This window comes from Eumetopias jubatus, unplaced genomic scaffold, assembly GCF_037043125.1.
Source record: "Eumetopias jubatus isolate StellerSeaLion01/CBP00866 unplaced genomic scaffold, mEumJub1_p1.0 scaffold_1, whole genome shotgun sequence".
NCBI lineage: Eukaryota > Metazoa > Chordata > Mammalia > Carnivora > Otariidae > Eumetopias > Eumetopias jubatus.
In genome coordinates, this window is record NW_028274807.1 from 169,018,041 (window position 1) to 169,044,254 (window position 26,214).

At 40.8% G+C, this 26,214-nt stretch overlaps 1 protein-coding gene across 1 annotated transcript in view; it reads right to left on the reverse strand.

Moving 5' to 3' along the window:
• The window catches only part of GRM7 (glutamate metabotropic receptor 7), an 854,903-nt gene that overhangs the window by 114,770 nt on the left and 713,919 nt on the right, over nucleotides 1-26,214 (reverse strand). The window contains exon 8 of the mRNA XM_028101758.2: nucleotides 354-1,289. Within this exon, the coding sequence (XP_027957559.1) occupies nucleotides 354-1,289 (936 nt within the window). The remainder of the gene's footprint in view (nucleotides 1-353; nucleotides 1,290-26,214) is intronic.

Below are 26,214 nucleotides of genomic sequence, written 5' to 3' on the forward strand. Positions count from 1 at the left end.
TAATTAAGGATTGTGGCCTTTTTCTCCTATCCCAAGGAAACATGTATAAGAAGAGAAGGTGGGTAATGAATGCATAGGAAGGTTTAATTTGGATAGATCACACAATTTTATACTGGATAATCTCCTGCTACATTGAATAATTCTATCATGAATTAACTTGAAAAAGCTACCTTTGACTGGTCTCCAGTGAAATGAACATAGCACAGTTCCCTGCAGTTTTTAGATTTCTATAGCACTGATGCCTAGTAGTTCAGGATATAAAACTTCTCACTCTGTACAATCAATTCGGTTTCAGTATTTACAAAAACAAACATATTTCTGAAATGCACAGTGTGGTGTGCATTTTCACTTACCTTTTCCGCTGACTGAGCAGTGCCAAAAAAAATGGGAATGAAGGCAAGCCACACTATACATGTCGTGTACATAGTGAATCCAATGGGTTTGGCTTCATTAAAATTCTCTGGGACACCCCGAGTCTTGATGGCATACACAGTACATGTGACCATGAGAAGAATGCTATATCCCAAGGAGCAAATGATTTGGAGGTCTGTAATGTCACATTTGAGAACTCCCCTGGCCTGCTCAGGGTTCATTGTCTTATGTTCATCATAGTCTATGATGATGTTGGGTGGGTCAACACCAAACCAAATGAAAACACCTAGAAGCTGAACTGATATTAAACTGGAAGTTATGGCCAGCTGTGATGTTGGGCTTATGAGTCTGGGAGCTGTCACTGATTTCTTGCCCTGCTCAAATATGCGATAAATCCGATTGGTTTTTGTCAAGAGGGCTGCATAACTGATGCACATACCCAAGCCCAGGAAAACTCTCCGGAAAGAACACACTGCCACATCAGGTTTGGCTATCATCAGGAAAGTGATAATGTAGCAAAGAAAGATGCCAGTCAACAGAACATAGCTCAGTTCCCGCCCGGATGCTCGGACAATGGGTGTGTCATTGTAGCGGATGAAAGTGGCCATGACAAAGATGGTGGCGATGATCCCCAACATTGCTAGGAAGACAGGGATGACGGCCCAGGGAGAATGCCACTCTAGTTTGATGATGGGGATATCCTGGCAGCCGGTTCGGTTTTCATTGGGCCTCTGGTCATAGGGGCAATGTTGGCATGTCATCTCATCAAATTGGTACTGGTAGCCGTCGCAAGGCTCACAGGTCCAGCAGCACGGAGTTCCCTTCTGTGTCTTCTTCCTTTGCCCCGGCTTGCACGGCAGTGTGCATACTGAGGGGGGGATCTCCCGTACTCCTTTACCCCACTGCATGTCCTCTATCTGCAGCATAAGAAATGAGAAGGAGTAACTGGCAGATTAGTTCAGAGACAAGGGAAAGAATGGAATATAAGTGATAACAGCAGCATTTCAGACTTGACAACATTAAGCAACTATCCCCCCCCCTCCCAACAGTCAGTATGAACTACAACTAAGGTTTGATCCCAACCATTCCACCCCAGCATCCTTACTTCTCACCACTATGGAGTATGGGAAACCCGCTTGATTCTAAGAATTCCCTGTGGAAACTATTAAAAATACAAATCCCCTGTTCCTACCCTAGACCTGCCAAATAAGAATATGCTAAAAATAAAAATAAGTAAAAAGACCTTTGGATCTTCAACAAATGCCCAGAGGAGTCTTATGATAAATTGAAATAAAAATCTTAAGTAATGCGAAAAGTTACATGCATCTCCCTTTTTTAAAAAAAAGTTTTAAATTTATTTTGAATGATATTGCAATGTTGAACACCTTCCCTAAAATTCTGTAGGCCTCACTGCCATTGTCAATGAGAATTTTTGAAGAAATTCAGTCTAGTCTACTATTTATCACCTAGGATCAACAAGGTTCATTACTGAAGGCTGTAATGGTAGTTGACTTATATCTAAGTGATTAGGAAGCATTTGATTAAAAAAATATATATACGGTCTAGAAACCTTTTTGTTTTAAAGATCTTATTTATTTATTTGACAGAGAGAGATAGTGAGAGACAGCACACAGGCAGGGGGAGCAGCAGGGGGAGAGAGAGAAGCAGGCTCCCCACTGAGCAGGGAACCCAATGTGGGGCTTGATCCCAGGACCCTGGGATCATGACCTGAGCCGAAGGCAGACGTTTAACTGACTGAGCCACCCAGGCATCCCCTGGAAATCCTTCAATATTGGTCATGTACCTACCTGGAGATGAAATTTAAAACTAAAATACTATATCCTAGAGGAGGATGAATGTGGATTTGCTTAATTAAAATAGTGGTTTTCTGGAGGGGAATTCATAGTCAATAGTGTCGTGAGAAATAATACCATTAGAAACAAAGAAAAAGTACTGTTGGGCTGAAATTTCATTGTAGCAGAGATCTCTCATTTGCCAGCACAGCAGCCACTCTTCCTCCTTCCTGGAGTCAGTTCCTCAGGTCTATTTTCTATGTGCTTGCTGTAAGATGCAACTTACAGGGAAACCCTGTGGCAGGGACAGGGAGGGGGAGGGAGGTTTGCTCACATGACCCAGTCTCCACCAATTAGTGTATTGCACTGGTTCTCAAGCTTGAGCATTCATCAGGATCACTAGGAGGACTCCTTATCACCCAGTAGGCTGGTCCTCACAGTGGAATCTTTTGATTGTTTAGGTTTGGGAGCAGATCTGAAAGTATGTATTTCCTTTTTTTTTTTTAAGGATTTTATTTATTTGACAGAGACACAGCGAGAGAGGGAACACAAGCAGGGGGAATGGGAGAGGGAGAAGCAGGCTTCCCGCAGAGCAGGGAGCCCAATTCAGGGCTTGATTCCAGGACCCTGGGACCATGATCTGAGCTGAATGCAGACCCTTAATGACTGAGCCACACAGGTGCCCCAAGAGTATGTATTTCTAACAAAATTTTAGGTGATGTTGCTGGCAGTTCTCTAGGGACCACACTTTGTCAAAAATGGATACATTTCAACCTCCTAGCCATAGAATATGGGTCAGGGACAGGATCATTATAGAATGGAAAGGAATTTAATTTTACTTTTACTAAGATTACCCACAATAAAAATCTTTGTTTTTGTTGGACTGACAATTTCTAGGATGTAAAGATGCCAGTACTCATGGCTATAATAAGGAAGGAGTTTGTAAGAGAAAGAAGTCAACACAAAGGAAAGGATTACTGAGAACGAGAAGAGAAAGAGTATTGATTAGACTGTCTGAGCTACTTGATATAGCCACGCCTGAAGCATGTTCCCTAGACCTCACCATTATGCAAGCCAGTAAGTTCTGCTATGCTGAAACACGTTAAGTTGCATTTCTGTTTCAACCAACGGTCCTGAAAAAATATGTACTAAATAAACACTTTCAGTATCTATAAGTTGCAAAAGGTGTCCTAAGTCAGCAAATTAATTTACAGGATAAAACCCAATGAACAAATTTAACTGATATTCCCCATACATTTTTAATACAGTTGGACCAAAAAATAGCTTAGAAAAATACTGGAAAACCTGAGGCTTTTTAAAAAATGTATAATTTTAAGAGATAAGGGGGAAAGAAAATGAATTTATTGCTCTTGGAAGTTTAATGCCATATTAAAACAGGGTGCAATGTATAGGAGGGTATGATACTTCCATCAAAACTTGAATGAGAACTATATTCAAAATCTAAATCAAATGCAGGTAACTGTGAAAAAAATGGCTCCGGGATTAAGCTTCATAAAATATCATAACCTTCTATGGTTGAATTTCAACTTTAAGCAGAGACCCAAGAATCGTCAGACGACTCGTGTAAACTTATCTGCCTGAACGCAAAGCCCAAGTCAGCACTAATAAATCTTGCTAAATATAAAACATAATCATCTCTTTCTCAACATCATCATTTTTGAGGCAGTAAGTCACTGGCAACCATCCCAAAGTCATAAAATTAAGGAAATAATTTGTAATAAGACAGAAAAAGATACGCATTAACTTTACAAATGTCAAATTGCAAGAAGTTGGAACCTAAAAAAAACTGCTATTATTAATACAAACATTTCCCCAGGTCAAATTAAAAGGTCCTACTCATGGTTAATAAGAAAGATTAACAACAAAAAAACCCTATAAATAAATTTCATTAGCTAAACTTGAGATTGCCTGATTCTAACACTAGTACATAGTTAATATGCCATATGATTAAACTTGATCTATGGGAGTAGAAGTAGGGCTTATATAAATATAAAAGCAAATTACCATTATCTGTAATATTTTACAGCCAATTTGAAATGTTGCCAGCTCACTATTTTTTCCTCCCTTGGAATAAAATAGAATTCCCAGCAATGCCAAATAGCTTTCTTTCCCCCCCTTAACTTATCCAAATATGTACAGGAGCTGTAACTACAAACATTACATTGACTGATTACTTAATTTGTTTTCAATTTTCATTTAAAGTACATCTCAACTCAGTTTAATTGTATATATTATAGCAACAAAGTTGCCTCTTGCACCAAATGAACAAAAGTCTAATTTACTTGCTTTGCCAACAAAAATCATTATTGAAAATATACTGTGTTGAATGAAGGTACCAGCTAACCTTTAAAAGTTTTAGTAAGTGAGAATTTTTTTAAAACGATACATTTGATTTGTGTGTATTTATACCCAACCACACAAACTCAGTGGCTTGTTTCATAAGAAGAAACAGTCAGCTGCAAACGCCTATGGGTACTTATGGAAGGGAGAATAATCATTTAGGACTATGAAAACTCAAGTATAATGTCAATTTACTTTGCCAGAGGCTAGTGGGAATGCAAATTTCAATTTTATTTTGAACACCGCAACAAAACCATGTTTCAGTTAGCCATACTTGGAAAGCCAAAGTTAAGGTGCAGAAAGATTAGGAAAAAAAGGGCTAGAATGTTTACTACTATTATTTTCTCTGGAGGGTGTTATTATGCTTAGTGAAATAAGTCAATCAGAGAAAGACATGTATCATATGACCTCACTGATATGAGAAATTCTTAATCTCAGGAACAAACTGAGGGTTGCTGGAGTGGTCGGGGGTGGGAGGGATGGGGTGGCTGGGTGATAGACATTGGGGAGTGTATGTGCTACGGTGAGCGCTGTGAATTGTGCAAGACTGTTGAATCACAGATCTGTACTTCTGAAACAAATAACGCAACATATTTTAAGAAAAAAGAAAAAGAAGAAGATAGCAGGAGAGGAAGAATGAAGGGGAGTAAGTCAGAGGGGGAGACGAACCAGGAGAGATGATGGACTCTGAAAAACAAACTGAGGGTTCTAGAGGGGAGGGGGGGTGGGGGATGGGTTAGCCTGGTGATGGGTATTAAAGAGGGCACATTCTGCATGGAGCACTGGGTGTTATGAACAAACAATGAATCATGGAACACTACACCAAAACAAATGATGTAATACATGGTGATTAACATAATAAAAAAAAAAAACTCTAATTAGAAAAAAAAAGAAGATATAGTTCTATATTCTCTGACAAGGATGCATTTTCTTCCTGGACACCAATGTTTATGGGTATTGGATACTGGATCTGCTCAGTAGCTGGCTCATGGGGAAGAGATGTTGAAATCCTAGCTGTTAGCAAGAGAAGAGAACTTTATTGATAGTAGCATCAATTAACACCATGTGTGGCACATAGATTATATGGGTAGGTAGGTCAATGGTTTAGGAAAGAAATAATATAGAGTTCTGTCAATGAAAGCAAAAATAAGCCTGATGTAGAGTCCCAGGAAAGTGTTCTTCACTCTTAAAAGAGACACAAATTAGAGATATACTGTCTTTAGCCTTTGAACTTTGATGTGTGCAAACATGATGTATGGAGCTGCAGCAGCCACTTTTTAACCATGAAGAGACAAGCTACGGGAAGAAGTCAATATACCAGGGATAGGAAAAAAAAATAGATAAAAAATAATTTGTGTCAAACAATGAATCATGGAATACTACATCAAAAACGAGAGAAAGAAAGAAAGAAAAGAAAAAAATAAAATAAATTACCAACTCTCAAAAAAAAAAAAAAAAATCTGTGTCTTTGATGATGTTGAAATAACTTCTAGGCCCAAGATGGAGCCACTCCTTCCCAGGGTGCCATGTCAGCAAACCAAAGTTAGATAGGTTCTGTGTCCCTATAAACAGGCTCCACTTGACCAGACACAGAGTGTATCTAGTCAGCTAGTCCCCAAACCCCAAGCCAACTCTGAGACTTCTCACCCCAAACAAGATTAACTATATGGCCCCAGCCAATTAGGTATTTTCTGTTTGTCTTTTCTTCATTTATTCTTTATACTGTAAAAAGCTTTCTGCCTTCCACCCCATTTTGTGGTTCTCTGCAAGGAGACTGTCTAGTTCATGAATGTTAAAATTAGTTAGTATCATCTAAATTGTCTTTATTAATCATTCTTTAACAGTGGCATAATGATATCACCAAATTAACCAACACACGTACCACTGTACCCCTGAATTTCAAACATGAAATGATAAACTTTCCTTACTGGATGACCAATATTTCCTGGATAGTCTACTACTTGCAATGAAACATTCCAACAAATACACTTTTTCTTACTTCTGCATCTGGTATGTGAAGACCTTCTGACTGTTAGGCAATTAGCCAATAATTCAAATTCCATCAGGGAGAGTAGGTAGCTCCAGAAGGAAAAGGGATTTTCAAAGCACATATGATCAGACACATTTGTCTTGTCTCCTGGGAATGCTCCTAAAAGACAGTGGTAAAGCCCTAGACTCTGAACATCAGCTGTGACTCGACTGCTTCTGGCTCGGAGAGAAACAATGAAAAAGCACCTGTCAGCTAAAGTTCTCTAGCACATGTGACTGGCAAAGAAAAATTGGGGTCTGGCTCTAGTAGAGAGTTAGCTACTCCACAGGGAATGTGCAGACCTTATTAATTCACTGGAATTTTAAAATAAAACCAAATTAGTTGCTGTCTTACTGCCAAATGCAGAACTCAAACAGAGACAGAATTTTTATAAACACTGTTTGGTGCATCATTTTTATCTAGAAGAGATCTGTTCTTTTCCCTACATAGACATTTTCTATATGAAAGAAAATTTTGTCACTCCAGGGATATTTTCTCTAGTGAAATTCCATTTGCATGTTTCCAAAGCTTACTCTGTAGACCAAGCTGGCTGGTGCTTTTATTGCATAATTCTCTACGATATTATTTTTTTACTTATTAAAACCATAATAGAATGAACTAATTTAAAAAGAGCTTTCTTATTAAAACACCATTTGTTCATTAAAATACATTTGTCCTAATTTATTGAAAAGGCTTTTTGGGAAACATGCAAAGGAATGCTGAATTTTTGATAGTATGAAAGAGCCAGGTTTCGGTTCTAGGAGAGGGGCAGAGTGGGCAAGGTGGAGAGGCTACTAAGAGCTTCACAAGGAATTCTATAGCAGCACTCATTGATTTTCTTTTTTCTTTTTCTTTTCCTTTTCTTTCTTCCTTCCTTTCTTTTTTTTTAAGACCGAGTCTCAATTTTTAAACTTTAGGCAGCACGACTAGACTATGAAACAGAATTTCAGGTTTATACTAAATCAGATTATACCTATTCAAACCTTAATTATAAGAATCATTTTTTTTTTTTTTTTTTTTTTTTTTATGTACTCTAGGAAGAATGTTAGGAAGGCTTTTTACTATGGTGGACCCTGGGCATTCATGGAGGGACCCAAGCTTCATCTCACCGCAAAGCTCCCAGAGGTCCAAGATGCAGATAAATTTATGCTGTTATAGACTTGATTTTGAATTAAGCCAGTGGCTCCCAAACTTGCCTACACATGTGAATCACTTGGGGATTCTCTAAAATTTTCAAATAGTCATCACTGTGTTTTAAATCTCCTCAGGTGAAATGTAGACAGGTTTGGGAACTACTGAATTACATTCTCTGAAGGGCTGTGATTTCGAAGAAAATCTTTGCGCTTTTTAAAGAAGCTACTGACCATAGAGATTTACTTCCCTGGACTTCTATTCTTAACCTTATGATGCAGCATCTCTCATTAAAATTCTGAATGGGTGATAGAAAATGCTCAGTGATACTCTATTATGATTTAATGGGAAAGTATGAAGCTGTAGTGAAATTACAGATTTGCATAGTCAGTAAAGTCTCTAGACTTACATTTCATAATGTCATTGCCCAAACAACTTAAAATGCCTACAGCAGCAGAACATATAAAATAAACAAATGACGTGGGCGGGAGTGAGACAATTCTGCCCCCAAACAACCGAGTCTAAAGGAACACAGTACAATTATGCATACTTATAAATATGTGTTAAAATTATACATCAGGAACAGATTTCATAATAGTTCTGCCTAAATGATCTGCATTCACTGTTTCAATGCCTGCATTTCTCTCAATACAAACAATGGGGTGGTGCTTATTTTTAAATGTATATAATTAAAACCTCCCAGATTAATTGAACAGTTTGCCCCTCAAGTCAATCTAGGTTTCTCATTCTTTATGAAACTTTTTTATACCTCTAACTAAAAGGAATGACTATACTTGGTTTCAGCACTTTCTTCCCCCACGCCCCCCAACAGCCTTATGTGGAACCTTCTGATTTTTTATAAGGTTGATGCCTTTCAAAAGATATCATGTACTCTGAGGGCCAAACAATGCACACCTGCGGACACTGGCTAGCTGTCACTTTCGGAAACAATACTGTCACTAGAGGGGCCACCTCCTTAAAATGTATATGCTAACTACAAATGACCACTTATCTACTCCCCCTCTGGGGACACAATTCCCTAAAAGATGCTTACCAATCAAAGGTTAGATATTTTATCTTGTTCTAATTACTAAATACTTTTGGAAGTACTTTTTTTTAACACCTGGATTTAACAATAATTAATAATGTGAACATATTCATGTGGATGCCTCAAAAATACCTCCAATTACACTTGTTTAAAACTAAAGTCATGGGGGGCGCCTGGGTGGCTCAGTCGTTAAGCGGCTGCCTTCGGCTCAGGTCATAATCTCAGGGTCCTGGGATCGAGGCCCGCATCGGGCTCCCTGCTCAGTGGGAAGCCTGCTTCTCCCTCTCCCACTCCCCCTGCTTGTGTTCCCTCTCTCGCTGTGTCTCTCTCTGTCAAATAAATAAATAAAATATTTTAAAAAAATAAATAAAACTAAAGTCATGATCCGGTCAGGGCCTGGCAAACTGCTGCCCATGGGCTGAATCCTGCCCATTGCCTGTTTTGCAAATAGTGGTTGGATCAGAACATCGTGGCACTTGTTCATTTAAGTTTTGTCTGTGGCCAAGTTTATGTTACAATAGAAGTTGAGTAGCTGTGGATGCATGGACCATAAAGCCTGAACTATTTACTATCTGGCTCTTTATAGAAAATACTGACGCAAATCCAAAGAAAACAAAAGGACAAAGCCCTCTGCATGGCAACCTTATCTGCCTGTAAACCACAAGTTTCGTCAGCTGTCACATCTTCCCTTCCCATGGCCTTTCCTTCCCTTGGCCCCCCCATATTTAAGTTACCGACAACTTGTATAGGTTTTACCTCTTGAAATCACTTAAGAGTTAATCATTTCATATAATAAACTATATATTAAATACAGGCACGTCTTAATTTATTGTTCTTCCTTTTATGACCTTTAGCAGGTACTGCTTTTTTTACAAATTGAAAGTTTGTGGCAACCTTAGACTGAACAAGTCTGTGGGTGCCATTTTTCCAACAGCATTTTTCTTTCATTTTTTTTTAAAGATTATTTATCTATTTGAAAGAGAGAGAGCACGAGCAGGGGGAGCAGCAGACAGAGGGAGAGGGAGAAGCAGGCTCCCTACTGAGCAGGGAGCCTGATGCGGGGCTCGACCCCAGGACCCTGGGATCATGACCTGAGCCGAAGGCAGACACCTAACTGACTGAGCCACACAGATGCCCCTGCAACAGCATTTTTCACTTCGTGTCTCTGTATCATATTTTGGCAAATCTCACAATATTTAAAATTTTTTCATATTATTATATCTGTTATGATTATCTGTGATCTATGATCTTTGATGCTACTATTGTAATTGTTCTGGGGGCACCATCATACAGTCCCATATAAAATGGTGAATGGGTTTAATTGATCATTTATTTAATAAATAAATCTTGTGTGTTCTGACTGCCACACCAGCCAGCCATTTCCCCATCTCTCTCCCTCTCCTCAGGCCTCCCTACTTCCTAAGACACAACAATACTGAAATTAAGGGAATTAATAACCCTGCAATGACCTCTTAAGTGTTCAAGTGAAAGAAAGATCAATGGGGCAAACTTTTCATTGTTGTCTTATTTTAAGAAATTGCCACAGCCACCCCATCTTTCAGCAACCACCACCCTGATCAGTCAGCAGCCCTGACATTAAGGCAAGGCCCTCCACCAGCAAAAAATTAAATCAAAAAAATAAAAATAAAAGAAGTTACAACTCAATGAACACTCAGATGATGCTTAACATTTTTAACATTTTTTTTTAATTTAAATTCAATTTAGTTAACATATAGTGTATTATTAGTTTCAGGGGTAGAATTTAGTGATTCATCAGTTGCATATAATAGCCAGGGCTTATTACATCCAGTGCCCTCCTTAATGCCCATCACCCAGTTACCCCATCCCCTCTCCCACCTCCCCTCCAGCAACCCTCAGTTTGTTTCCTAGAGTTAAGACTCTCTTATGGGTTGCTTCCCTCTCTGGTTTTACCTTACTTTATTTTTCCTTCCCTTCCCCCATGTTCATGTGTTATTTAAATTCCACATATGATTGAAATCATATGGTATTTGTCTTTCTCTGTCTTATTTCATTTAGCATAATACCCTCTAGTCCTATCCATGTCGTTGCAGAGGGTAAAATTTCATTCTTTTTGATGGCTGAATAATATTCCATTGTGTGTGTGTATATCCTTCCATCAGTGGACATCTGGGCTCCTTCCATATTTTGGCTATTGTGGACATGGCTGATGCTTAACATTTTTTAGCAATAAAGAATTTTTTAACTAAGGTATGTACCCTTGTTTAAGATATGGAGCCATACTGTACACTTAACAGACTACAGTTCAGTGTGAACATAACTTTTATATGCACTAGGAAACCAGAAAGTTAATCTGACAATCTTTATTGTGATAGTCACTTTATTGTGGTATTCTGGAACCGAGCCCGCACTATCTCTGAGGTATGCCTGTAAACTCATTGGGTGTTGCACCCTGTTTTAGTTGCTGGCCACAAAACAGAAAAAAAAAAAAAGGCGCCTAGAAAAATGAATTCTATTTTCTCATCTTTGCTACCACACCTCTTCTGCAAAATCTTCCTGTGGAGTTTTCCCACCTTCCTTTCCTCCTGGCCCCTTCCTAATCCCATTAGCTGAACTAAAGCCAGAAGGATCCTTTAGCATGCAGATTTGATCATGTCACCTTTATGCTTATCTTCAGTGACATCTTGCCACAAAACATCCTAGATGATCCTGCATAATCCAGCAGGGACACACATCAACTGGCTTTAGCTGGGCTCCATGAAGGTTCCATGAAGGTTCCTACCCCACAGTGGGTATGGGACTGCACTATGCTGCTCTACAATTCCATTCTTCAGGACCCTGAATTCTTGCTCAGGAGGGACCCCACCAGACTGGATCCTCCTTTAATAAACTCAAAAGATCCCCCTTTAAAGAACCTAACACAGTTTGTCATTATGCAAATATGTTTCTGCTTTAAAGTCTTAGTTCCCAATTTCCGTGTAAGCTCCTTGAGATCAGAGCTTCCGACCACTTTATTCACTTGGAAACTCACATCTGGGAGGAGGCTCCGGAGCGTTGTTAGATTGAATTCGTGAATGACAGGGTGAATGACAGAAAAGACTGACCTCTCCTCTAGCCAAAATCTGAGTTTAATTGTAACTAGGAATGAAAGATTCCTAATTGGGGTGTCTGTGTGGCTCAGTCGCTTAGGTTCTGCCTTTAGCTCAGGTCATGATCTCAGGGTCCTGGGATCGAGCCCTGCATCAGGCTCCCTGCTCAGCGGGGAATCTGCTCCTCTCTCTGACCCTCCCCACTCATGCTCGTGCTCTCTCTCTCTCAAATAAATAAATAAATAAATAAATAAATAAATAAATAAATAAAATACTGGGAAAAAAATAGGTAAGGACCCCAATCACTTATATGAGCCTCATCTGTTTTCTGGTCATTTACTACACATCTATAGTGTGAAAGTTTACAGTTGAAAAGTCCTTGGCATTTTCTTCAGGGAAGAAAGGGAATTAAATATGGAACACTGAACTCCTAGGTAGAGGGAAAATGAACACAATGAATGCACCGTAAAAGGCGGGGGGGGGGGGCGGGGAGGGGAACAAATCATGTACTTTCTGCAGCCAAGGACAGAACTTGATTTGAATAGGTCCCCATATCACCAGCTAGACCCCAAGACTTGGCCTTGACTGCCCACCTGCTTGTACTCACTAAGCTCTGTCTTACATTTTCCCCTAAGCTCTTCTTTCAGGCTTTCACCTTAACTCAGACAAATGAAACTCAAAACCCAAGGCCAGGTGATGGCAACTGCCCTGACAGGACCTCCTTTGGATCCAGACAACCTAGACCTTCTGACCAAAACCTGACTTGTGCCTGCCGAGAGAGATCATAGAGTGACCTTTAGAATGACCTACAATTACCTTTACCTCATTACAATATTAAAATCTCCACCCAGGGAGGAACCTCAGCCTCATTTACATCACATACTCTGTATGTACAGACATGTTTCCTTAAGGTGCAGGTGTGACCTTATGCCCACCTCTACATAGGACGAGAGGGCTTCCCAATCTAAATATTCATCCTAACCCTAAACAAAAGAAACCCATTCACCCTCTCTCAGGGAGCCATTGCTTTGGAAGCCATTCCCTATGATCGCCTTATCTGCTACAACTAAAAGTTTCTTTGTGGGACAATTCAACCTCTTGTAGTTTCTGACTCACCAAGGAGCAAACTCATGTTGGTCATGGTCTAGGTCATCCCAGTGGTATGACATTAGGAAGCAGGCTCTGGGAGGTAATTATGTCACTAAGGGGGAGCCATCATGAATGGGATTAGCATCCTTATAAAAGATATCCCAGAGTGCTCTCTCACCCCTTTAGCCCTGATGAGGACACAGTGAGAAGACAGGAGTCCCTGATCCAGGAAGCAGGCTCTCACCAGACACTAAATCTGCTGATGCTTTGATTTTGGATTTAACAGCCTCCAGAACTGTGAGAAATCAATTTCTGTTGTTTACAAGCTACCCAGTGAATGATATTGGGTTATAACAGCCTGCACGGACTAAGACAGCGTATTTGTTTATTTTTACATTGAGAAGCTAGCTTATCTTCAGTAGTGTGACAAATGAAGTGTTTATTTGATTTAGCTTATCTTTCCAGGACTGCTAGACCACTAAATAAAGGGATATGAAAAGTACTTTTTCATCATGAAAAGTACATACAGGACTATAGAAACTATGATGTCTGGGAAGGATCTTTCATGGCAAAGTTTTGAAGTAGACATGGGTGGTCTTTAAATCCTCCAAACATGGGCACCTGGGTGGCTCAGTCATTAAGCGTCTGCCTTCGGCTCAGGTCATGATCCCAGGGTCCTGGGATCGAGCCCCGCATTGGGCTCCCTGCTCCGCGGGAGGCCTGCTTCTCCCTCTCCCACTCCCGCTGCTTGTGTTCCCTCTCTCGCTATCTCTCCGTCAACTAAATAAATAAAATCTTTAAAAATAAATAAATAAATAAATAAATAAATCCTCCAGACATCATCTTGTATTGCTCCTGCCTCATAATTCAAAGGCCATTCACTGAGCCGTTCCTGTGCTCATGTATTGAGCAATGGCAATACAGATATGAGAAACACCTATTTCCTTTCTCTCAGTTGGATTTTGGTGTTATGTTAAGTGTCACTAAAATCCAGTGTAACTCAAGATACAAATGTGGTCCAACTGGTCCTTTAGCTGCCTTTTCTAGGATATTGGAGCAGAGTCTCTGGGTGAATATGCACTCTTTAGTGGGACAAGAGGGAGAGAAAGCATTCAGGAAGAGTGAACAGCTTGAGCAAATGCAAGAGAGCATGAAAACACTTGATTCAGGGATGGGGATGAGGGTGGAGGGCTGTAAGTAGTTTAAGCTCAGCTGAAATCTAGGGTGCAAATAAAGAAGAGAGAAGATAATGTGAGAGCCAGACACAAGCAGGCACCAGATCATGGAAAATCAGTTTGCTCATAATCGATTCAACAACTATTTACTAGCTACTCAGTATGCACAGAGTGATGTTCAGTAGGATATGGCTGATGATCAAGCCCAGTGAGATTCCCTTACCTCAAGGAGGTTAAGTTAGTAAGACAAACAAAGCAACAATACAATTAAAATATATAACAAGTGTTAATCAGGAAATAAATAATGTGCTAATGCAATAATAACATGGGGGCAGCTCCTCTCAGTAGATGAAAGAGAAAAGGTGATATTTAGGCTATGACCTGAAAGGTGAGGTCATATGAATGGGAAATAACAGGGCAACTGCAAAGGCCCTGAGGCAGAGAAGACTGGCCCCCTTCAATGTGCCTCTCAAACTGGAACTTGCAAACAAATCCCCTGGGAATCTTGTTACAATACAAATTTTGATTCAGTCGGCGTGGAGTGGGCCTGAGACTTTGCATTTTTAATAAGCTCTTGGTTGACAGTCCTGGTCTGGAGAACACACCGTAACAGCAAAGAAACTGAAGTCAGAGTGTGCCCAGAGCTTTGTGGTGAGATTAACAACACTGTCCATCAGAGTGGAGAGGAAGAAAGAGGTCAGCTCAGGACTGTCAGAGGTCCCACTGGGAAGGCTATGGTTACCAGCTGGACTATAATTTATTCTCCTCCTGTATGGAGTGGTGGGGGAGAGTACATGTGGGGGTATCTTCCAGAAAAAAAAAAAAGTTGCTGAGTCAAATTTCCTTTTTCTAACAACAGACTTCCTGGAAAACAAACCAATGGTAGCTTGAGGTTCTTATCTATGGACTGCTTGTAGCAGGATGTACTGAGTCTGTGTGAAATTGCTTATGTTAAACCCACTGGAATCTATCAATTTATAGGGTATGATTTCCTAGAAAACATCATGTAAGCTCTGTACCTATCTAAATTTAAAATAATGTTTCATGTCCAAAACAGCTCTTCTCCATGTAGGCACATAAATTACTTACAAACTTAATTTATTACCCTGAGTCGAAAATATGACCTGAAGGCAAGAAAGGACCCAGGGAGTGGTATTGGTACTTCCAGATCTCTCCTTACTTTCTGGGTCTCACAATTATTTGTAACTCTGGAATTCAGAGTAAAAAGCCTGTTAGTGGGTTTTATGGGCTGAATAATATTTTTCCCCAAACTCATAAGTTAAAGCCCTAACCCTTCCACCATGTGACTCTATTTTGAGATGCGTCCCTAAAAGAGATTATTAAGGTCAGATAGAGTCCTAAGCATGGGGCCCGAATCTGACAGTACCAGTGTGAAATGAAGAGTCACCAGGAGTGTGTGCAGGTACAGAGGAAAGGCCACGTGAGGACACAGCAAAGAAGTGGGATCTGCAGGCCAGGAAGAGAGGTCTCACCAGACACCAAGCCTGCTGGCACCTCGATCTTGGCCTTTCAGCCTCCATATCTGTGAGCTAAGACATTTCCGAGGTTAAAACCACCCAGTGTATGGTATTCCGTTATGGCAGCCTGAGCTGACTGATACAATGGGTAAAATCACTAATGTGTGCAAATCAGATTTGATCATCTAATCCTTTATGTTACTCACTTTTGTAGAGAAGTTGCAAAATAATTCTGTAGAATGACCAATGGCTCAAAGCAGTAGTACTCTGCCCAGAACATGTTGGGAGTTTTTGAAACATACCCATGTCAAGGCCCCAGCCAGAAGGGTTCTGATTGAATTGTTCAGGTCCTGTACATTAGTAGGTTTTAAAAGCTCCCTGTAGGATTCTTCTATACAGCCAGAGGTTTGAAATAGTGGCTTAAATTATGGTTGTAAAGATGTTTCTGGAGATCTTGGACATAGGGATAGTGTGTAAGATGTCTATAAATAAATGTGGGTCACAAACCTTGGGTTTTGTCCTCCCAGACCTGATAGGTGATAAACAGCACAGTTTCCCTTCCTTTCAAACCTCCAAATGCTCCCCTCTGTCAGGGCACCTGACTTTCTGTGGGATGAGAAAAAAAGCAGTTCTGTAAGGGCCACACATCCTATCCATGTCTGGAGTGCCAGGCCCCTCAATAATTGCCCATTTTTTTATTTTTATTTTTTTTTAAAGATTTTATTTATTTATTTGAGAGAAAGAGTGAGAGAGAGAGAAAGCACATGAGAGGAGGGAGGGTCAGAGGGAGAAGCAGACTCCCCGCCAAGCAGGGAGCCCGATGCGGGACTCGATCCCGGGACTCCAGGATCATGACCTGAGCCGAAGGCAGTCGCTTAACCAACTGAGCCACCCAGGCGCCCCAATAATTGCCCATTTTAATGGAAAAAGTAACTATTAGTATATATGCATTATTGAAATGCACTCTCCAATCTTTCTTGCCAACCTGCACATTTCTATAATAAGCCATTTGTTCAGAGCTCAATTATTTTGTGATGTTTGATTAAACAAAATCAGCACCAAAATAATTCTATTAAGGTTAACTGACATCTTCTCCGAGGAAAATTAACCATGTTGTTGGTCATGCTTTTAATAACAAGCTTCCCAGATTTCAATGGCTATATCTGAACACAATTCTTAAGGACTGCTTGGAAGATTGAATACAACCTTACAGATTGCTTTTACACAACGGTTACCATGGCAACAGATCAAACAATTACTCAGCCTTAGAGATAGCACTATAATATTCATAAGACTTGGAAGCTAGGATTTCAACTATTTAGGCCTTGTAATTAGCTTCTTAATCCAGAACTTGAAAATGTAATAGTTTAATGCCCAGTCTATGTCAGTAACATTTAGGCAATGCAATCCACTGAAATAGATAAACTTTGAATTCTCTTAAGAACTATATGAGACAAAGATGAAGTTATTAGCCTTGACCTGGGTTGGATAAGCTTTCTGAGCATAATAATAATCAAGTCATTGTTGTTGTTGTTGTTGTTTATTACTATTCTCTTCCCTCCCATTAGGGTATGGCACTAGAATTATGGAATTCCCCTATGGCCCACAAGCACTCTATCAGTGCTAGAGGACTTCACATCTTTTCTTTTGCTTTTTTGAATACCAGGTCAATATTTTTACTTGCAAAAACCGCTTTGGACCTAAAACTGAGCCAGAAAAAAATTTATTTACCTACGACCTATCAAAAAATGCCTTTTACTCTTCAATAATATAATTATTATTATTGAACATCCACTGAATGCCAGGCATTAAGTATACACCATCTCTAATCCTCATTATAAACCATTCAACGTAAGAACTAGTGCCTGGACTTGGTGATAGAGGAAACTGGGGCTCAGGTGTTAAGGGTCTGAGTCCACAACCTTCTATTTACATCTTGGTGGCTTTCAGAACACAAAAATGTATTTAGTTACATATCATTTAAAAATTCAAGAGGTACATAATCATATACTATGAAAAGACAGTTTCCTTTCCGTTCTTGCAGCCAACTTCCCAGAGGCAAACACGCTTACCAGTTTCTTGTACACGTTTCAGTGGATCTGTAAAAATACCTTCACTAATTGCAGTGCTTATGTTAATTTTCATGTGTTTCCCCCAACCCCCAGTAGGGAAAAAAAAAAAAAAACAGAGCTCCAAGGAGTTCAAAACACTGATCATTAATTCTAGATCCTGCTTATTTCTAAGGATTGTTCCCCTCCTGACTGGACTCTATGGCTCTTTGAGGTTATGCTCATAAAAAGCTATGCTTATAAAAAGAGCTGCCTTATTTATAAATGGCTGGCTTAAGGGAACAAAAAGGAACTTTGCATATTCATGCCCCCGTTCAGAATTATTTTTAGTAATAGTAATTATAAATTATTTAAGGGGGTTAATGAGCTTAAGTCTTTTACTGTTATCAAGTATGCTTAATATGATTTTTGGTTACTGTTTTCATGAGCAAACTTGGGTCTCTAAAGATGGCCAAGAGTTCTAGTAGCTCTAACATGTCTTTATACACCCTCCTTCTTCTCCCTCTCAATTTAACAAATCGCTCCATCACATAGAGGCCAGCCGCATCTGCCCCTTTGTGCATCCTTGACCCTGGCCCCATTGCATCTCTTCTTCTGACCCAGCTCAGGTTCTCTCTTCTCCAGAAGACACAGAGAAATCTCAGAACTTCTCCTCTATAGATCCAGGGCATCTTGCTTGAACCTCCACTGTGAAATTATAACTATCATCAAGATTTACATTTACATCTTCCTGTAAATTCTCCCAGGGCTGGAATCCAACACAAAGTAGGAACAGAGGAAATATTTTGTGGTGGAAAGCTTGTAGTAGATTTTGATCTCAGATAAATTTGAGACCCAACACATATTTTCCTTATCTTTCATTTTGTATTTTTAGGCAAGTCTTTCAGAATCTTTTTCTGATTCAATCAGTGAAGAGAGTGTCTGCCTTTGAAGTTTCTAGAAAGATGAGTGAAGATAAATTAAAAGCACCCAAAACATAGAAGGTGATGAATACATGGTAATTTATCTCCTTTTTCCATCCTCCTTCAATATGTTATTTTTTGAATTGACAAATATTGCCATTCTAGTTTTTATTTTAATTATAAAATATATCCCCAAACTTCAAAACTAATTCATGATCTGTTCGGATCCAGCCCTGTCCCCATGAATGGTGCAGCTATCCACACAATTGAGGAAACAAGAATCCTTGGAGAGTCGCCCTGCATTTCTTAGTCTCCATCTTTATCCCCCGAGAGTGAGCTCTCTTCATTTCTCATGAAACCCTAGACTCTTAGAAGGAACCCTGTGCAGCTCAGTACCCATTTATCTGCTCAGCTCCCCCTGCCAGATACAGAGATGTTTCAAAAGGCAAGTCTAATCTAGTCACAGCAACTCCACTTTTGTCTGCTTAAAACCCATAAATGGGCGTGTTTTCACTGCTCTTAAGCAGAAGACCATACTTCTAACTGTGGTCCTCAAGACCTGCTTTGTTGGCCTCATACCACATGCCATGATCCCCTTAGCTTTCTTCAAAGGCTTAAGCATATCCAAGTTCTTCCAGCACATTTGGCTCCCTCTGATAGGTTCCCCTTGCCTAGGCTAACTGCTGCTCCATCCTTCAGCCCTCAGCTCCCGGATCACTTCTTCAAAGAAGCCATTCCTCATCTCCCATTTTGATGAAATTCCCTTATAATGGACTTCGAGCATTATTCATTGTCACAATGTAGTTTGATATGGTATGTGAGTGAGCATTTGATTATCATCTGCCCCCCTACCAAGTAGCAAGGTCAGTGAGAGTGAGGGCAGTGTTTCCGTTCACCATTGTGTCCTTATCAGCCAGCACAAGGTCTGGCATGACACAGACAACCAATAAAGATCAGTCAAATCGGTATGTAGACTATCACTATAGCTAGCAGCAGGTAGGAGTAACTCAGCGCTTACTATGTGTCACGCACTTTGTCTGGGTCATAATAGATCTTTATGAGTATTCTACCTCTTCAACTCTATCGAGGTGAAAACAATTCAAACATACAGCTTAATCTATGTGAATTATCTAAAATGCTGAGTCCCCTTCAAGCATTTCAGACTGATGACAGAAGGGGCTGCCGGCTGTTTCACTGTACTGAGCAGTGATTCTGCTCCTTAATTACAATTGTCTGCCTTGAATGTAAGTACCAATAAGTGCAAATACCTGCCAATTCAAGATTCCTCCTGCCAAAGAGAAGACCTGGGAATCAGGCAGTCATTATAATGTTTTATTTTTCCATTAAAACTATACATAGGTTGTTAGAACTACAAGAAACCTGGGAGAAAAGCTAGTTGAACCTATCATTTTATACCAGAGAAAAGCCACAACAGCTATTTGCAAAATTTGAGTAAAAATGAAAACCACGCATCTACCCTGTCAGAGTCCTGGTTAGGAGGCAGGCATGGGGAGCCTGATAGAACCAGCTAAAGGGAAGGGAAGAGATTGTAGGCTACTCCAGTGCTGGTAAGCAAAGGACCAGGTGAAATGTCACACTGACATGGGAGTGGACATATAGTAAGAAAGAAACGGTAGAGCTTTCTGCCTCTCTGATTTAAAATTCTAATTCCTTCAGGTCTTGCCTTATCATCCTTAGTGACAATCCCAATAATAATTTAACTGTAATGATGTGCTTGGAATAAACTAATCAGACCCTGTGCTGTTATTTATAGAGTGCATCAGTTACTTCATTTCCCTGCTCACAAAACAGTGCTCTGGTGTTGTCATCCATGTTTTACAGCTGACAACAGCAAGGCATGTTGAGCCTGGATCACTAAACCCAAGCTGGCAAGTGGCAGAGTTGACTTGAGAGCCTGCGTTTCTAACCCAAGTCACTTACTGGGTGACGCTATACTTGACCAGCCTGTTCTCTACCTCCTTCTTGAGGCAGAAAACAACTGAAGACTCTTACAGGCACCTAGCCAGTCCATGCTCAGCCTCCCTGACATTTATGCTATAAGCACAGTGGTGTGTGCCATCAGCAGACCTGCCCATACAGCCTTCCCCTCCAACTGCCCGTATGCTCTCTGCCACCGAATAAGGGAGGAGGCCCCAGAAATGACCACATGGATGAATGGAGAGTCTGGGCACTTAAAAGACTGAATGGAGCCCAGGTCCTACCATCTCCATACCAGCCCCAGTCCCCACTGTCCAGCCACACTGGCCTGTGACCTAAGAGAGAAAAGAAACCATTATTATGCTAAACAGCAGAGATTTGGGAGTGGGTTACTTACCCTAACAAGTTCAACGGTGTGGGTGTCCTCCACTGATTACAGTTACAATTTTATTTGTATGTTATTCATTTACTGCTGTCTTCTTTGCTCAACTATAATCCTCCTGAAGGCAGCAACCAAATCTGTTTCACCTACCACCATAGCTAATAGCAACTGCCCAGCCTGCAGCAATCACCTGATAATATTTGTTAAAAGAGTACTGGGAGGGTGGGTAGTGAATGCAACTAAGTGATCAGGGGCACATGGTCAGAAACTGCTCCCCCCTGCCAGTGATATGGGAACTGTACTGAATGAAATTTAATTCAAGAACCAGGAATGCTAGTGTCTTTAAGCCTATTCTTAAATGAAAGCTTTAGGTTCAAAGGTTGTATATATTCTTCCCCAACAGAGGTATTAGTATAAAATTAAAATTCAGCACCAAAGTATGTCCCTAGGTCCGGCAAAACTCTACCTTGCGTGGCTCACTGTAGCCTTGAACAGATGGTAGGGTCCTAGAAACCTACACTGAGACATGAGGCCCCTGTTTCTGCCCCATAGGACCACTCTCCCTTAGCTGACTTACAAACTGAGAACTGAAAACAGATGAGGGTCTTTGAAGAGGGTCTGTGATCCCTCCCTGCTATCATAGCCTCCCCAAGATGATACATTAAATGAATAGAAAGAAAAAAATCTGTCTGAGAGCTCACCATGGACCAGGCTATCTACATCAATCCTCTTGAACAAGTAATTAAATAAACCTAACAATAATAAGAATATTAATTCTTGTTTCTACCTACTTTCTAACTATTACAGACTAGGCATAGGCAGTGTCATTTGTGCTTTAGACATGATTACATTATTTTCAATTTTTTTTTAAAGATTTTTATTTACTTATTTGACAGAGAGAGACACAGTGAGAGAGGGAACACAAGCAGGGGGAGTGGGAGAGGGAGAAGCAGGCTTCCCGCTGAGCAGGGAGCCTGACACGGGGCTCAATCCCAGGACCCTGGGATCATGACCTGAGCCGGAGGCAGACCCTTAACAAGTGAGCCACCCAGGGGCCCCTATTTTTAATTTTTTAAGATTTTATTTATTTATTTGAGAGAGGGCACACATGAGCGGGTGGGGGGGACAGAGGGAGAGAAACTCAAGCAGACTCTGCGCTGAGCATGAAGACTGACATGGGGCTCAATCTCATCACCCAGAGATCATGACCTGAGCCAAAACCAAGAGTTGGACATTTAACTGACTGAGCCACCCTGATGCCCCATTGTTACATTTAATTATTGCAACAAATCTATGAAGTAAATGCCAATTAATGTCAAGGCTCTGAGACTTTACCCTATTTTCAAACTAGCAAGTTAGCCTGCCGTGGTCTCATGGATGCAGGCAGAAGATATGCAAGCCCTGGGTCAGAGACAAAGGACCGTTCACTGTTCACAGTAATAGCAATAGCCAGAATCACATCATTTTTGCTGGTTTCTGGAGTCCCAATTCCCACAGGGCGATGTGAAGAGGGGCCAGATAGATGCTGTACACGCTGTGTTTGCATTACAAGTGAAGGACCCTGAGTTTAGGAAACCCCAGTATCTCATAGGGCGTGCACACACATGTTTAATCTCTGGCATGGACAGACATTATTTTTATTTTCCTGGACAGAAAACAAATCTGTCCTCTGCTCTATAAGGAGAAATTTATATCTTCCACAATATTCACTACATAAATATCCTAGAAAAAATAGTATGGAACAAAAGCCGTATTCATTTGTTCACAAAACATGCAGAAATGTGACAGACCCATGGAGATTTGTTTCCCATTTTACTAATGTGATAACAGGTCTAGAGTCTTTGAGTAATTTCCCCAATTAACTAACCATAACTGGGAAGAAGATAAGCAAGGATTCCAACTCTGGTCTAACTAACTCTAAAAACCACACTCCTAGCTACTATGCAACTTACTGCCAGGTTTTCTTGAGCAGGAGACCAGGACTTGGGGAATTAAGGATTAAGTCCCTTAATGCTGAAGGACATTGTTAGAAAGCTGAGATTTGAGTCCAAATCATCCAGCTCCAGACCCGGTGGTCTTACCACTACACCACAGCTGCTGACCAGACACCAGCACACATGAGTTTGCTAGGGACTCAGGGCGATCCAGGCAAAGTGAACAAAGCAAGGAAAGGTAGGGAGAGAATGGGAAGCACAGTTTACTCAGGTGAGGTAGGCAGGCCCCATCATGGTTAAAGAAGAGAGAGAGAGAGACAGGGCAGGGTGGGGGCAGCAGAGAGAGGGATAGAAAAGAAAAAAGAAAGGGAGAGAGAAGGATAGAGGCGGGGGGAGAGAGAAAGAGGAGCTAAGAGGGTATGACTGGGCTTGAGTTTGAAGGTTGGTTTTTACTTTAGTGTGTAGGTTTGCCATCTAATTCAAATGGAGGTTGTGGATACTGTGTTTGATGGACAGATATTCTGGGGACAGACCTACCTCTCCTTTTCACACAGGCTCACCTGCTGCACCATATCACATTATATTTGCCCCGGCTCCCTGAAAGCTTAGCATGACAGGATGGCAACAACAAACAGATCTTACCAGTCATGGGAATATACACTGCATCCTAGGAGGCTTGTAAGTGATGTTTATAGGCTTTAAAATGAAAATTAAAAAAAAAATCCACATAAGAAAATGAGCAAAGGATATGAAAAGACCGCTCATGGAAGGAAGGAAGGAAGAAAGGAAGGAAGGAAGGAAGGGAGGAAGGGAGGAGGGGAGAAGGGAGGGGAGGGGAGGGGAGGGGAAGGGAAGGGCAGGGCAGGGCAGGGCAGGGCAGGGCAGGGCAGGGAAAAGAAGGGAAGGGAAGGGAAGGGAAGGGAAGGGAAGGGAAGGGAAAAGAAAAAAGAAAAGAAAAAGAAAAAAGAGGAATGGCTTCTAAACCTATGAAAAGAGCTCAGGGCCACTCAGAATAAATGAAACACAATTTAAAATCCAATGGAGACACCACTGCTCAGTGGTTGGATTGGAAAAATCCAACACTGACCATTCCTTCAGTGAGCTGGGCTGCAGGGAAGAAGGCACACCTTAGGTTGCTACCTTTAGAAAGAGTTACTCATTGCAGCATTATGCAATAGCAAAAGAATTAGCTACAACCTAGGGATCAAGGAAGTGACTGCTGAAATAAATTCATATAATGGAACACTCTTCAGCTATTATCAAAAAAAAATGAAGGAGCTCTTTATGCACTCATATGGGAAGATAACCAAAATCTATTATTAACGGTTAAAAAAAAAAAGAAAAGCAAGTGAGTATATTATGCAACATTTTGTGCAATAAAAGGGAGAATGGTGGTAAAAAAAAAGCATTTATATTTACTTGGATATGCAGGTAAGAAACAAAGGGTATATAAAAAGAGCAATAGGGGTACAGAAGGCACAGGGTGTTAGAAAGATGGTATTATGTTCATTTCGTGAGTTTCTATACCTTCTGGTTGTTTGGACCACTTTACTATATTTTAAAAACTCAGTGAAAATGCAAACCCTACAAATTTATGATCAAGGATTAGCTCTTCTGCAAGATCAGGGTTGAGAAAATTGGTCTTCTTGGATTTCATGAGGCAGTTTCATAAGCTTCTGGCATCATCGTCACTTGTGAAAACAGGATTGATTTCACCATCAGGAAGCAGAGCATGGATTCTACTGCTAATTGCTGGATTTCTCTTCTTAGTATCTTTCCTGGTTTGTATAAGATACTGCAAGGTCTTTCTCCCCACCTGGTTTTCTAAGCACCCATTGGGAAAGTCTTCCAGATTCTACCTCATCATTGTCCTTTGTGATAATAATCGAGGTGCTTCAACTGCACCCATTCCTCCTCCGCAAACACTCCCCCTACTCCAGAGGTGTGCTGGGAAAAGTTCACAACCAGGTCAGTGAGGGGGGCGAAAAACCTTGTTTTATAGCAGTTGATGATTCCCACGCTATGAAGACACACTGTGGCTGATTTCAAGTCGGCAATGTGATGTCAAGGAGCAGCACAGCGCATAATTATAGAGTATTTCCACTACACAGAATCAATAGATGTACATGACCTCAAGCATGGAGATAACAGTAAAATGCAATAAAATAATTAGGAAGGATGAGTTTTGAGTATATGTTACTTTTGTTTTTAACTTATTGAATTGTAAGTTTATGTCACTTGATTTTAATGTTTGCTTAAAAACTACCTCACAAATTTCCTAAAAATTTAAGTCAGCTCTTATGAGCTGATACACAACGGTGAGAACTAGGTGCAACATGCCACTGCCATACCCCAAAGCTGTCTTCAAGGATGTGTACTCTCTCCACACTTTGCTTATGAAGCAAACTTCAGAGAAACTGAAGAAGACATCCCATGCCAGTTGATAGGCTACTAAGAACTGCCATAAAATACTGAGCCCTACAAAGTCCCAGACACTGTGGGAAGTGCTTTCTGTCATGCCTAGCAAGGTAACCAAGCCAGACCCATGCCTGTTTTTTTTTTTTTTTTTAAGATTTTATTTATTTATTTGACAGAGAGACAGCACAAGTAGGCAGAGCGGCAGGCAGAGGGAGAGGGAGAAGTAGACTCCCACTGAGCAGGGAGCCTGATGTGGGGCTCGATCCCAGGACCCTGGGATCATGACCTGAGCTGAAGGCAGACGCTTAACGACTGAGCCACCCAGGCGCCCCCCCCCATGCCTGTTCTTGAACTCATACCCTGCTCCTTCAAAATGGCTTCAAGAGAGGATTTAAATTGAGTTGGGGAAATGAACCTAGTGGTCAAGGTTACAAGAAGAACCGAAGAGATACTGAGACTGACTAACAGGTGGCCCTGCTTCCCACCCTCCAAGCAAACATATTTTTCCCCATTTAAATGCAGTCTGTATGCTCTCAGAATTTTTCTCACTCATGCTCTGGGATGCTGGCTGAAACCTTTTAGAATCCAAACTTGACACACCTTTAACTCTGCTTTTCTTCCTTGTTCTTGCCACCCACCCCTTCATCTTTCTCCTACGCACCTCCACCACTCTGCCTTCCTGGGGCTTCCTTTTGGGATCTATAGTCTAACAATTCTCTTTTCCAAACTAGCTCCTCAGGAAATGAAGTCCAGTTAGCCACATGACTCACCTGACTTCAAGTCAACTCTATTTTATTATTTTTTCTTTTTAAGATTTTATGTATTTATTTGAGAGAGAGAGAGAGAGAGAGAGAGAGAGAGAGAGAGAGAGAGAGCAAGAGCATAAGTGGGCAGAGGTGCAGAGGGAGAGGGAGAGGCAGAAACAAACTCCCTGCTGATCAGGGAACCCGACACAGGGCTCCATCCCAGGACCCTGGGATCATGGCCTGAGCCAAAGGCAGATGCCCACCAACTGAGTCATCCAGGT